Below are 12,719 nucleotides of genomic sequence, written 5' to 3'. Positions count from 1 at the left end.
CAAAAATATACAGCCATGGCTCCCTCAAGGTCGAGTCCGTCATGGCTGTTGATGGCCTTCACGATCCTCACCGTCCTGTCAGCTCAGGCACGCGCCCTCCATTTCTATATAGAAGGGCGACAACAAAAGTGTTTCTATGAGGAATTGCCCAAGGACACTCTTGTTGTTGGTATGTCGTCACCTTCTTTTTGCATCTATCGTCTCCCTGGCGACTTGTTCTGATTACTTTACAGGGCACTACAAAGCAGAGGTCTTGAATCCACAAACAAATACCTATGTCGCCGACCAGTCCTTAAATATGTACCTCACCGTCGATGAGACATTTGACACGCACCACCGTGTCGTTTCGCAGCGTACCCCACAGTCTGGGCGTTTCACCTTCACGGCCGCGGACGCTGGCCAGCACAAGATCTGTTTCATCCCGGACGTTCAGGGAGGCTGGATGTCTGGTGGACCAAGAGTGAAGCTGACCTTGGATATTGCTATTGGCGCGACGAGCAAGATCGAGAGCGAGGACCAGGGCAAGATGGCCGATATTGTGCAGAGAGTCAAGGATCTGAACAGCCGCTTGCAGGACATTCGCCGTGAGCAGGTCTTCCAACGGGTATATCGCTCTCTTGTCGTGCATCTATCTTGCCTGAGTTTGGATTGTATTGGATTATGGACTGACCGAGTCATTCACCTCTTTAGGAACGGGAAGCCGAGTTCCGTGATCAGTCCGAGGCCACCAACTCCCGTGTCGTCCGTTGGACTCTGATTCAGATTGCAGTCCTCTCTGTCACTTGTGCCTGGCAGCTGTCGCATCTCCGTTCATTCTTCATCAAGCAGAAGTTGACTTGAACATCGATAAGAGCTTCCAGCAATGGGTTTCGGTTTGGAGCTTTGTGTTTTCGCTTGAAGGACATGATTAGATCTGGATACCACTCTGCACCAGACACATATTCAATCAATGCCTTGCTTGGTCTGTTTGCTTCGGGACGAGTGAGGAGTGGTATTTATGTACACGTCATCTCGGTATTCGCACACTGCAAGGCGCGCAAGGTATTGAGTGGATGATGATATTGAGCAATGGATGTAATGATATCAGGTTCGCTTCGTGCATGTTTTTATCCGGCTTGCTAATACTTTCAGTATTTTATTCTGGGCAAAAGCCAAGACGAAATCAACGGCATACTTATAGTAATAGTAAGGTACTTAGCACATACTCTTTATCGACTGCAGCAATTTTCTCAATGCTGCACCATACCCTGTACAATGATCATCTATCCAACCGGGTACTGATATTAGCGACTATTAATAGATACCACGACACAACATATTGCGGGAAAAAAAAACAGAAGAGAAATTAATCCGAAGACAATAGTGGAAGGAAAGAGAAGAGAGACTACCTAGATATATACTCACACTAACAGGTATATACCTAGATACCCAGTTCTCTTCTTCTCGGTAATGTTTACTCTCCAACTCGAGGACTGCAATCTCCAATGAGAACAGTAGCAATGATAAGATAACAGCATACAGTATGTATGCACCCAGGTACGTAACATGAGTCATCCTCCCAGTTAATTATTCTACTGCATGCATAGTAGAGAAGTATGTACTGTACATGCATTAGTTATACTGTTGCTGTACATAGGCAAACCAACACTGTTCCCATTGTTTTTCTTTCTTTTGAAATGGAAAGTGATTATCATTGCTGCTGTTCTTTTTTTTTTCTGTTCTTAGCCTCAAATCTTACTTGCATACATACAGCTGGTAAAGATTGCTTTGCTGATGAGAATTGGACATTGATACTGACCTTAATGTCAAATTCAATGTTGAAATGCTACACCTTACGCATTTACTTACCAGGATATAATCAAACGAACAGAGGGGGCAGTAAAATAATAAAAAAAAGAAACAAAATCCAGGCTTGTTAACAAATAAATTACGTCCTCTTTCTTCCCTTTCTTTTTTTTTTTAACTTTTGCCTTTTTTTTTATTTTCTCACCCTTCCTTCTGCCAGGATAGTACTTAGTAACTACTATTCCTACGGTCTACCTACTAACATACGAAACTCGAGATTTACAGATACAACTTTACCAGATCAAAAAGCAGTAGGTGGTTCCCTCTGTCTGTACAGTATGTATGCTACTGGTCTGCTAGATAGATAGATAGATAGATAGCTAACCAGAACGAGCAACGAATTTCCCGATTGGATGCATGATGATGATGATGATGATGATGATGGATGCTTGAAGCTGGCTAGGTACCTAGTAGTAGTGACGTAGGGTACCTGTCAGATGTAATCGATTAGTTAATTGATATTAGAATTGAATTGGTAGTTAGCTACTGTGCATATCTATGAGAGCTCGCTCTGGGTTTCCACGCAAGGACTAGTAGTCGTCAGTCATCTATTATTGCATACAGCGCATTATAATCATTCATGGCTACTTTGTACAGGCTACCCATGTACTCCATAATCACTACAAATTGGAACTGTGCGCACAGATCCAGTGACTCCAGCTCCCGTCCAGACAGTACAGTATATCCTGGCTAATGTTATGGATCCCATGGAGAAAGACATTGTCGAGACTTATTTCGACTGTCGCGACTGTCGCTATGGAGAGCGAAAAAAAAAAGCATTGTCTAGAACGCTTCGGATGGCTACAACCTCAGAAAACCCCTCACAAGCTGGCGAATGAATCGTTCCATGTTACATCACACTCCGATCTCGCTTTGAGCGTGTTGGAGGGGGAGAGAGAGCCGAGAGGGAGGGGTTGGGTTTCTACTACTGGATAGGGCAATTCCTAGAGAGCCGGGTGGGTGGACAGGATCTTCATTGAACCAACCTTATGGCAGAGGAGGTATGTACAGTTCCTTTGACTCGGCGAATGGATGTCTGTCGTCGACATAGGACGGACGAAGAAAAATAGAGAATATTAGAGAAGAACATGTCTTACTTGCCACAGCAAGAATTAGTGACGATATGTCCTCACTTCGGTACCGAGGGAACTACCATCAGAGGATGATGGATAGTGATGCCAATCCCAATAATAATCACAACTGCAGCAATAATAGCAACAACAATGGCAATGATCTCGTAATTGAATGAATAAATAACATGATCTCCCTCTCTCTCTCTCTGTCTTTTTGTGCGGTTGGAACTTGGAAGCGAACGTTGAACCTTGAGACAAAAACCTGTGACTACCCGACCCATGGAACGAGGCGGAACAGCGGGATGCTAAAAGCAGACGGAGCAGCTGATTGCGCAGGTGTCGGGAAACAAGCGTCGAGTCTGTTTTACCGAGCCGTGCGCCATTATCCGCAGTTGGCAACCGGACTGATCAGTGAGCTTTTTAGACGTTTCCAAAGGTGTGGATAGATAGGTACGGGGCAGTGGATGCTGGGTGGGTGGATGGGCACTGAGCCAGCCGGCGAGGTCAGTTGCCATGTGGAACTGACGTTATCCGTCCATCCATCATCCATTGGCTATCCATCGTTTAGGTAAAAGCTTTTGTTGAAAACAAAAAGAAAAAGAATGGAAATGGAAAGTGTCCGGTGGAACACGGTTTCAAGGATCCTCTTGCCTGCCTTTTACTTCCTATAGTATTTCGTCCGTGCCCACTGTCGCGTGACTTGCTTTCCAGCAGAGGGATTTTTGGAAGATGGGATGGAGGGGCCAGAAAGAAACATTTCTCCCAATTCCTGACTTTGTCTTCAGCTGTAGGCTGGCAGTCTTGTAGGAATTGGTGGGGGCGATGAGTCCAACAGTACTGTACAATGTACAGTACCTGGATGATGACTGTTCAGAACAACCAATAGAATTATATAGAATTCTGTACTCGGATGCTCTGTGATGCTGGATCTGACAGGTTTGCCCAGTGCTGGTTGATTATGTCAGTTGATCAGTCACGGGCCTGTCAATATTAATAATCATTGGGCAAGAAGCGATATGTCATGCTATCTGCCTACAAGGTACAAGTGCCAACACGTGGCAAGCAGTGACATAATTCCTGCCAAGAACTGTGTGAATCATTCCGATCGACCCTCCCTGTCGTGCACGGATCTTTTGCCGATTCTGGACAGGCTTCAAGCTTGTCCCAGCCCTGGCAGTAAATTTGGAATACTCTGTGTTACTATGCACAAACAGGCCAGAAAAAGAAAAGAAAGTGTTGGTAGAATCACAACCAGTGTTGCGGGGCGGCTACCTGACTGGACATGTCTTTGCGATCAACAAAGTCGAATGTGATGCAGCGTATTCCGTACTACTGCTACCACGGAATTGTTTTGGGCGCGCCGTACAACTATACTCTTGTGTCTATGTCAATGACTGTGTGTCGATCGGCACTCGGTGTGTATGACTTAAGAGCTGTCTGCCAGACTCATTAGGCTGGCATCGTGACGAGAGTTGATAGGTCCTCGGGGTGGCTGGAAATTCGCCAGCAGTTGCCAGCATCGCGATCGCCAGCCGCCCGACACACGAGGGGCCTGGCGAGTCGGACGCTCTCCCGCGACGAATTTCTGCCATTTCGCCCGAAAGGATTGCTGTGAGTGGTGGCGGGGAACGGCAGCAAAGTCTGCCCTTGCAGGAAGGCGCCAGCTGGCCGGCCACTAACGGGGAAGTTGCGCTCGGAGCCCAACAGTTAGTCAGTCACGGCGAGGCAGGAACGAGATCTGACTCGCAATGGCGAATTGTACCAGTCACCGCCGCGCTTTGACAGCAACATGGACATGGTCACCAGGATTTTCGCGCGTCGACTGCGCTGCCAGGTTGAATACCAGCAACGAGAGCAGGGTGTTGGAGCCGATGCCGATGGGGGATCTGGTGGGGAAGGAAGAAGGAGACAATGGGAGTGGTCCAACCATCTCCGTTTCCATGGGTGTGTCCCGTCCGACTCTGAGGGGATTCTGCAGACTCCCAGGCATGATATGGAGTACTCCGAGCCTGAGCGGATTCCCTGGTCGCTGAAGAACCCAAAGCTCGTTAGGTAACCGAAAGTTCTTCCCGGCTCGCCTCCTTCACCATACTGCGTATCCGTGACGCCAGCGATGATGTGATAGAACCATTTCTGCTTCTCTGCAAAAATGACAGATCGATCGATCGTATCGATAATCTCGAGAGGTCCCACGCTGGCGGTGATACGGAGGGGGCGGCGATGGATTAGTCACGTCTGGGTCCGAACGGAGGAGCGCGTTCGCCGGATCCTGGCGGACGGCGACGTTCTTCGGGCTGGGAACCGGCTGTTTGGCTGCGGCCAGCCACTCTCATTGGCCGGTGGCGCAGAAAAACAAAACAAAAAAAGTCAAAGAGGAAAAAAAAGTAAAGTAAAATACGGTTCTGGAGCTTCTATCCCGGCGTCTGGGAGCACATGGACCGTGGCACCAGGCTGTGTCAAACTTGTCAAACGCAGTGCCGACAAATGTCCGAGCAGCAAAAACATCCCGTCTCGCGCTGAACCAGCTCGACGGACTTGCTCTCTGTGTGTTTCTGTGACAGGAATTACATCAGATCCAAGCGGACGAGCTGGCTGCTCTTGGAGCGGTTTCGGATGGCCTCTGCTATCGCCAGCGCTGAGCTGTAGCCTGTGAGCCGCCCACGTCGCACGCGCTGCGGGGAAAGCGTCGCTGCTCCAAATACGGCAACGCCTCCCGCCGCCCACGCCTCTGACTGCTGGCATCGCCCTCCAGCTCCAGTCCTTGCCACGACTCTGTCCGGAGGATCTGCTTCTTCAGTCATTTTCTCGCTGCTCTGCGTCGTCGATCAACCGTGGTCTTTGTTCGACGTCGTGTCCTTTGTTTTAAATCTTCGTCGAAAGCCCCCGTGATTTAGGCTCGTGACCGCGCTTGCAGATCTTCCAGGGCAGTAGCCAGCAAATCTCGGTGCTAAAAAGAAGCTTGCAGAGTTCGCTTCAGACTAGACGCTGGACAGCACACGCGCCTTTGTTTCTCTGGCTGTCACCGTTGCAAGCTCGCAGCCCAACGTGGTTCTTCCCTGCGCCTTACCCGGTGCCTCCATTGCATGTGGCTCGTCTGCTTTCCAACTTGTCCTCAGATTGCTGTCACCAGTCCTCGCGGCCCCCAAAGAGACCAATCGACTGCTCTCGACTCTTCTGACCGCATCCAACCTGGGAGATCCCTCTTCGCTGGCAGACTGCCACACCGCATTCCCTTGATCCAGTGGATTCACCGCTCCGTGTTGAGCCCTTTCCATTGCTGGTCAAGTCGCAGGCCGAGGATGTCTGAGGCCAATTCACTCTGAACAAAACCCGTCTGTCCCGCCGCTACGCACGCGCGTGTCTTTTGCCCACCATGTTGAAGCTCTCTCAACTGTTTGACGCAAAAGGTCGCAACAGCGCAGAGGCGAACGAGTCCTCCCACGCTCATCACCCATCACAATCTTCAGTCTCCGCCGATTCATCCTCCCAAATATCTCCCGTCGTATCGGTCTTCTCCTCCAGGGTTCATAGCAAATTCTCGAGCTCTGTTTCCTCTCTGATCTCCTCATCCGGCATGGGGAACTCCATGGAGGGCTCTGGTTTGCATAAAAAGCAACTACGAGAGGTGAAGGAAGAGCCCATCGAGCGCGGGAGCGATGAGATTGAGAGTGACTACTTTCGTAAGTTGCATGTCATCTTCCAAGATGATCGAATGAATTTACGCCTAATCTTCGATGCCCCCTCTAGAACACTTTGACCACTATTATCCTACCGAAACATACCACGATGAGACATATTCGTCAACTCTAGATTCCGACGGATATGATCTCACCGACAGGTACCTAGATATTGCCCAATCGCCAACAAAGAGACGGCGGTCGGGAAGTTTATCTTCAAGAATATCTTCAAGAGGGCTATCGCGAATCGGTACGCGCATCTCGACCATGTCAGCCAGGTGGCGATCCAAACATTCGTCACGCTCGTCTGATGTGGCGTATGTGGAGGAGGAGACAATGGGGGATGATCTTCGATCGCGCGCAAATTCGGCATCATCAACATTGAATCCGATTTCCAGGGTTGCTTCGATCTCCCAATCGATCTCCCAATCTCCAGTGAGAACCGCCCACGGGCCGCGAAGGAGCGATACCAGTGTGCTGCCAATAGATATTGAAAAGGCCAACCGTCCAAGCACGGATGACTCAGAGCCTCAAGCCAGCACGCCTTTGCTCCCACCTTTATTATCGGAACATTCGTCAGCTGCAGACGAGCCCGTCAATTCGCCGTTAGAGTCACCATCCGTCGCAGATGTGACTGAGGAAACTAGTCTTCCCGGCACTACCAGTGCATGCGCGAGCATACATCCCTCACCGCCTTTGTCTACCCAACCGTCGATGGCTTCTATGAAACGGCCACGAGCAAACACCGTGCGGACGGTGGCAGGTGACGGGGCACCACCCGTTGTCCTTACGGACCCAGATGATGAATGGGCTCATAAGCTGGGACATGCAAACTTCACCATTCAACCGGAGCCATATGTCCTCGAGACATATGATGCCGAGTCTTTTCGGCAATTCCGGAAAGACTGGGAACTGGCGCGCTGCAATTATGCAAAACACCTTGTTCGCACCGGCGAGCATTACGGAGTGACCTCCAAGATCTACCAGCTCACCCAAGAAAAGTGGCAGTCCATCGACAGTGAATGGAAGAGGAACTACGAATCGATGGTCGCCAACCTCGGGGTGTCTGAGGCGGCTGCGCTGGGTCTGACGACGTCGAATATCCATCCCAGCGACCCGGTCAAGATCCCACGTCTGCACGACAAGGACAAGTTTCCCGAGCTCGGTGATGAGGAGATTGTCGGTCCGATGTCCGTCGCACCAGCCATACATTCCCATCCTGGTAGCAAGTCCGGGAAAAAACGATCTTTCTTCAAATTCATCCAGGATCTTGTCACCAGGTCCTATCAGTCCCGAGTGGAAGCGACCCGGGCCTAACACTTGTCCCGCGTTCCGATCGAACGTTATCGATGTATTTTGTACAGTACCACATTGTGATCACTAGCTTTGTTTGAACCACCATAGAGGCTTGACGCCGCTAATTTCTTTACTTCACTTACATATTCTATTTTCATGTCTGTGATAATGACCTGTCATGACCTACGAATATCACGTTCCCTTGATGGATGAATTACGCTCCTTATACCCACATACCCACGCTCCTTAATGAAAGCTCATATTGGTGTATTGATTGTCTTGACGATCTATTATCTATCTACTTGTGACTGCTGTGCTGTCGTGTCAGTCCAGCCATCTCCCGACTTCTCTCCACTTCATCGCAGTCGACACTCGTGAAGAAGGCCCCCTGGCCTTTCCTGACAAGAATGAAGAAAGGAGAAGAGATGGTTCTGGCAACATTTATCTTCTATCTGTGATATATTTTTTTAACACCCTTTTGACTGTGTGTCTAAATAATATTGAAATACCCTGGGAAAGTCTCCCACTACTTTTTCTGTATCTGAATTTCGTTGTTTATAGACATTTTTTTTTCTCTCATTCTCACTGTCGAGTATCTATCTATTAGCGGAAGAACTGGCTGGCACAAAAAAAAAAGTGTTGTTATCTTGGGAGGTGAAGAAAAAAAAAAGGCAATGAAAGCAAAAAGGCGAAAAAAGAAAAAGGAAAAGGGGAAAAAAAGACAGAGAGAGAAAAGACAAAGGCCTGTGTATCCTAGGTAGGGTTATAAAAAAACTCTGTTCTGTAGAGTAGGATTAATGAAGTACCGTATGTACTACTGTACTGGACTGGACTGGACTGTACCTGCCTAGGCAGCTACATAGCTCTACTGTACTGTACATACGTACGGTATGTGGATGTTCATTCATGAACATGAACATGATGATTTCATTCAATTATATTATCCTCATAAGCATCTTATCTGTATTTCTGTACAGTACAGTACATGAGGTACTGTACATGCATATGATCCCGATCCTGAGCAAAATGTTTGCAAGTCACAAAGTCTCAATCAGCAGGCCACCGGACGTCCAGGTCAGATCAACAAACAAACAAATGGATATAGGAATACAAATACAAAGAAGAAGAAGAAGAAGAAGAAGAAGAAGAAGAAGACAGATATCCGGATAACGAACTTGTTAAGTAAAAGGGGGAAAAAAATTCTAGGTTTATTATTGATTGATATCACACCCAGAACTGGCACCACAACTTTTTCGCCTCCTCGTCACCGTCAAAGCGAAAGTCTACTCGGACAATGTCCTCAAAGCCCTCAGAGAGCTGGGGCTCGCGGAAGCGGCGCGCAAAGTCGGCAAAGGCCATGCCGGGAGGGGGCTGCGGGATTCGGGGTTCTGTCGATCGATGGGTTAGAATCATGGGGCAAGGGCAAACAAGCTGGATTTTCTTTTTTTTTTTCTGTTCTGTTCTTGCATGTGTAAACTTACCAGACTAGGGTTTGCGGCACGGACGGCATCGTTGTGTCTGCACAGTGCAGGCGGCGCGGTGAAGTAGACGCATCGAATTGGAACTTTGAGTTCCTTTGCGACCTCTGTCCAGTGTGCTCGGGTTTCGGGATCTGGATTCGTGTTGTCTAGGATGACATTCGTTAGTATTGTCTGGTCTCCCCATGTAGAATGGGAAATGACTCGACTTACCGACTGCAACCGAGGTGCCTTCAGCCAGATGCTCCTTTGCGACTTTGATGCATTTTTGTCGCTACATGAATTAATTAACTGGTCAGCCTGACGAGCCAGATTTTGACGGAACATGTTTCCATCCTAGTTAAACTGCATGACGAGTTGAAGCATTGAGGAAACACATGCATACCGTCTTAAGGATGTCCTGATTCACGCGCTCGTAACCTAGTGGCTTCAGGTGTTTCCAATAAAATGTCGATTTTCCTGCTCCGGGGCTGCCACAGAAAATTACCAGCTCGAGGGGATGTCGTTTTGAGAATGTGGGCGGTGCTGGAAAGCACGTGTCAGCACACTAAAGTTACCCTAATGGGGAATTGAAGGTAAAACATGTGACAGTCACATGGTGGAAGTCGAACAAGCCATGTGAAAAAAAAATCATGCGATAACATGTGCGTATACATGGCAACCGAGGTATTGGCTACTCACCAGCAGAACCAGCTTCGGTATCAATGTACGATGCTGGGTCAAAGTCTCTGACTATTTGCTCTGGACTTGCATCAAGGAAAAATTCCTCTGGGGTCTTGAACGTAATGCCAATGTTCGCGGCAAAATTACTAGCTCCAGGTCAGAATAACTCGACTAACATATTCTTTCTGCATCAAGACTTACCGATCTACACATGAATGATCTCCAGGCCGTCCAGCGGCGTCTCCGACGAAAAAGGATCCCTGCAAGTCGACTCTGTCTTCAATATCGAGGTCGTAATCGTCTAGGAATTCATGCCACATGCCCGTCCGTGGTTTTCTGTATTCATCGTATTTGGTCGCAGCGTAGACACTCAGGGGCACGTCTAATTGTCGCATCACGGCCACAACCTTCTCCTTAAAGTTCGACAGACTCTTAGACTCGCTCCGCCCGCCCTTGATCTCATTCTGAAGGTTAATCTTCTTTTGATTCGAGAGAATGACGATCTGATAGCTGGAGTGGTAGGTATTAGCATGGAACTGAGCAGAAAGACATTAGAGACAAAAACACACCCTTCGGCGTCGAGTTGTTTTATCCGCTCCGGGACTTTGTTGTGCCACCACTTCCAGTCTCTCGGATCTTTTGCGAACGTGTTCCCAGAGGCTGTCGATATCAGTGTAGAATCCTGGGTTACCGGGTCAGTCTGGTTCCTCGTGCCATTTCTGGTCGCCAGAAGCAAAACGTACGAGGTCGAAGGCGGCCACTTTCCGTTTCCCGTCACCTTGCAACTGTTGATTCTGGGTGTGGTCTTTCGAGTATTTTCCCACCACTAGGCTGTTGTTGACGATCCGCCAGGTAACTTTCTCAGGCTTCTTCTGGGAGGCCGGGGTGAAAAACGAAGCGACAGCTTGACCTGCAGAGACATTATCAGAGAGATTCCAATCAAGTAGAAGTCTCGCATGTGAGAAAAGCTTACTCGTCGTAGTCGACTCAATCTTGCGCTTCAGCGGAGGCGGAGAGACTGGCGGCGCGGGGGACGCTGATCTCTTCATGCCTGTCACCCCGGCCACTCTGAGGCCTTGAGCTCGAAAAATGGTGGGAACGTGTCAGGTACACTTCAAACGACGAGCACAATGATAGCGAAGCGAATTTCGCTGGCCAAACGGTGTGGGGAGTAGGAACAGTCCAGCTGGTCGTCCTTCCAGCATTGGCGGGCGGAATCGACGCGCGGACGCGTATGGAGAAGTGGCACGAAGTCACATGTTCTTATTAAGGTGCAGCACAAGTTCATGCTCAACATATGATCTATCCGCAATAAGCGAAGACTTAAGTCTACGAATTATTATTCAGCTCGCAGAAGAAATACATCGACTAGACTGTGTTATCGCTGTGCATCTGCCAAACCCAATTTTGCCAACCAATCCTCTGGGTATCATGTCCAATAGCCTTCAGCAAATCTATACAAACAACCCAATGCGCCTTAATGCTTTATTTAACTCGTGTATCCAGGGAGAGTCTGTCCGCCGGCTCTAGCTTAACCGCTGTCTTTAACTGGTCTTTCAAATTAAACAGTTGCTGAGTGGCTATTTTCATGGTTTCCTGATTGCTGCCGTCTTGGACGGTGACAGCAGCCTGGAGAACATAGCTTCCGCTCTGATCTAAGAGAGACATCTTTTCCAAAGGCGGCAGTGACCTTCGAGGTACCCTTGGGTCATGGTTGTCGGCTGGGAAGTTGAGCACCCGATGCAAGAAGAGGACAATGTCATTGTAGATAAACACATCTCCCTCGACGACATACTCCGTGACAAAACTGGTGAATTGTCAGTTTCTAGCGGCGTTGTGTGTCGCTGCGACATCAGGACGATCCAACTCACCTGTAACCCCAGGCATCCATAGGAGGAATCACGTCCCCTTGCGGAAGACTGGCATTGGCCATCAACCGTGCCGTGACCGGGGTGCGAGTTCCTGCCTCGGGGATATCTCTGAACTCCAACCTCCACGGCTGGCTGTCGAAGTCATAGCCCTGCGGTGTCGAGATCGAGAACGGGGGCGCGCCAAAGTCACTTTCGGCAACGGGGCCAACCACCTTCGTGTAGAACAAGACACCGGTGAGCATCTTGCTCAAGCGCTGCACCTCAGACCCTTGCAGTTCCTGACTGCCGCCGACGCGTGTATCGGCCCGACCTGGCGGGCGATGGGCTTTGAAGACCAGATGCCTCTCCAGACGGTGTCGGGGCTGCATGGCGGTCAGGCCCGCCAGCTGCTGAAGGAGTTCATGATGCTGATGCTCGGGGACTGAGGCAAAGAGGAGCAGCTCGTGCATTGTGATGCCTAAAATGGGCAAAAACGAGTCCAGACCCGGGGATGGTGGTTGGATTGTTTGGAGAAGTAAAAGCAGTGTGGGGCATGGATCTGCGGGCAAGCTTCCAACTCCAACGACTGCAAGAATAGAGATCCAATACGGAGCAGTTCCTGCCAAGAAGCCAGGAGAGTCGCCTAATTTTGAGGTCTATGTACGCACTATGAACAAAGCAACTTTTTTTCTCTTGTCTTTCTTTTAGCTCTCAATAATGAGAGGCCAATTGTTTTACGCGATAACCAGAGCCAACGTGATTAGTCTGCTCAAAAGACTTAAGTACTCCATATGCGACTCTGGAAATGTAGTGTTCATTGCTGGCAGACACCCAGCC

General features: G+C 49.1%; 4 protein-coding genes across 4 annotated transcripts; 2 read left to right on the top strand and 2 right to left on the bottom strand.

Moving 5' to 3' along the window:
- Positions 1 to 15: 15 nt before the first annotated feature.
- On the top strand, positions 16 to 840 carry T310_4475 (Endosomal cargo receptor (Erp5); the record flags this gene model as incomplete). Its single annotated transcript, XM_013472675.1, has 3 exons — positions 16 to 169; positions 234 to 604; positions 691 to 840. 3 exons carry the CDS (start codon positions 16 to 18, stop codon positions 838 to 840), a joined length of 675 nt encoding a protein of 224 aa, XP_013328129.1.
- A 5,451-nt stretch (positions 841 to 6,291) lies between these two features.
- T310_4474 (uncharacterized protein) lies at positions 6,292 to 9,077 on the top strand (the record flags this gene model as incomplete). Its single annotated transcript, XM_013472674.1, has 7 exons — positions 6,292 to 6,598; positions 6,666 to 7,785; positions 8,225 to 8,375; positions 8,679 to 8,698; positions 8,747 to 8,779; positions 8,869 to 8,965; positions 8,997 to 9,077. 7 exons carry the CDS (start codon positions 6,292 to 6,294, stop codon positions 9,075 to 9,077), a joined length of 1,809 nt encoding a protein of 602 aa, XP_013328128.1.
- A 38-nt stretch (positions 9,078 to 9,115) lies between these two features.
- T310_4473 (Polynucleotide 5'-hydroxyl-kinase) lies at positions 9,116 to 11,081 on the bottom strand (the record flags this gene model as incomplete). Its single annotated transcript, XM_013472673.1, has 9 exons — positions 9,116 to 9,322; positions 9,373 to 9,518; positions 9,583 to 9,643; positions 9,755 to 9,894; positions 10,051 to 10,178; positions 10,234 to 10,542; positions 10,602 to 10,732; positions 10,776 to 10,942; positions 11,006 to 11,081. 9 exons carry the CDS (start codon positions 11,079 to 11,081, stop codon positions 9,116 to 9,118), a joined length of 1,365 nt encoding a protein of 454 aa, XP_013328127.1.
- A 436-nt stretch (positions 11,082 to 11,517) lies between these two features.
- T310_4472 (Mediator of RNA polymerase II transcription subunit 18) lies at positions 11,518 to 12,352 on the bottom strand (the record flags this gene model as incomplete). The annotated part of the gene is made up of 2 exons (XM_013472672.1): positions 11,518 to 11,839; positions 11,904 to 12,352. The coding sequence occupies 2 exons, from the start codon at positions 12,350 to 12,352 to the stop codon at positions 11,518 to 11,520; spliced, it is 771 nt and encodes a 256-aa protein (XP_013328126.1).
- Between the last annotated feature and the right edge of the window lie 367 nt (positions 12,353 to 12,719).

Source organism: Rasamsonia emersonii, assembly GCF_000968595.1.
Source record: "Rasamsonia emersonii CBS 393.64 chromosome Unknown ctg1118621760114, whole genome shotgun sequence".
Taxonomy (NCBI): domain Eukaryota; kingdom Fungi; phylum Ascomycota; class Eurotiomycetes; order Eurotiales; family Trichocomaceae; genus Rasamsonia; species Rasamsonia emersonii.
This window is presented reverse-complemented; position numbering and strand designations above follow the sequence as displayed.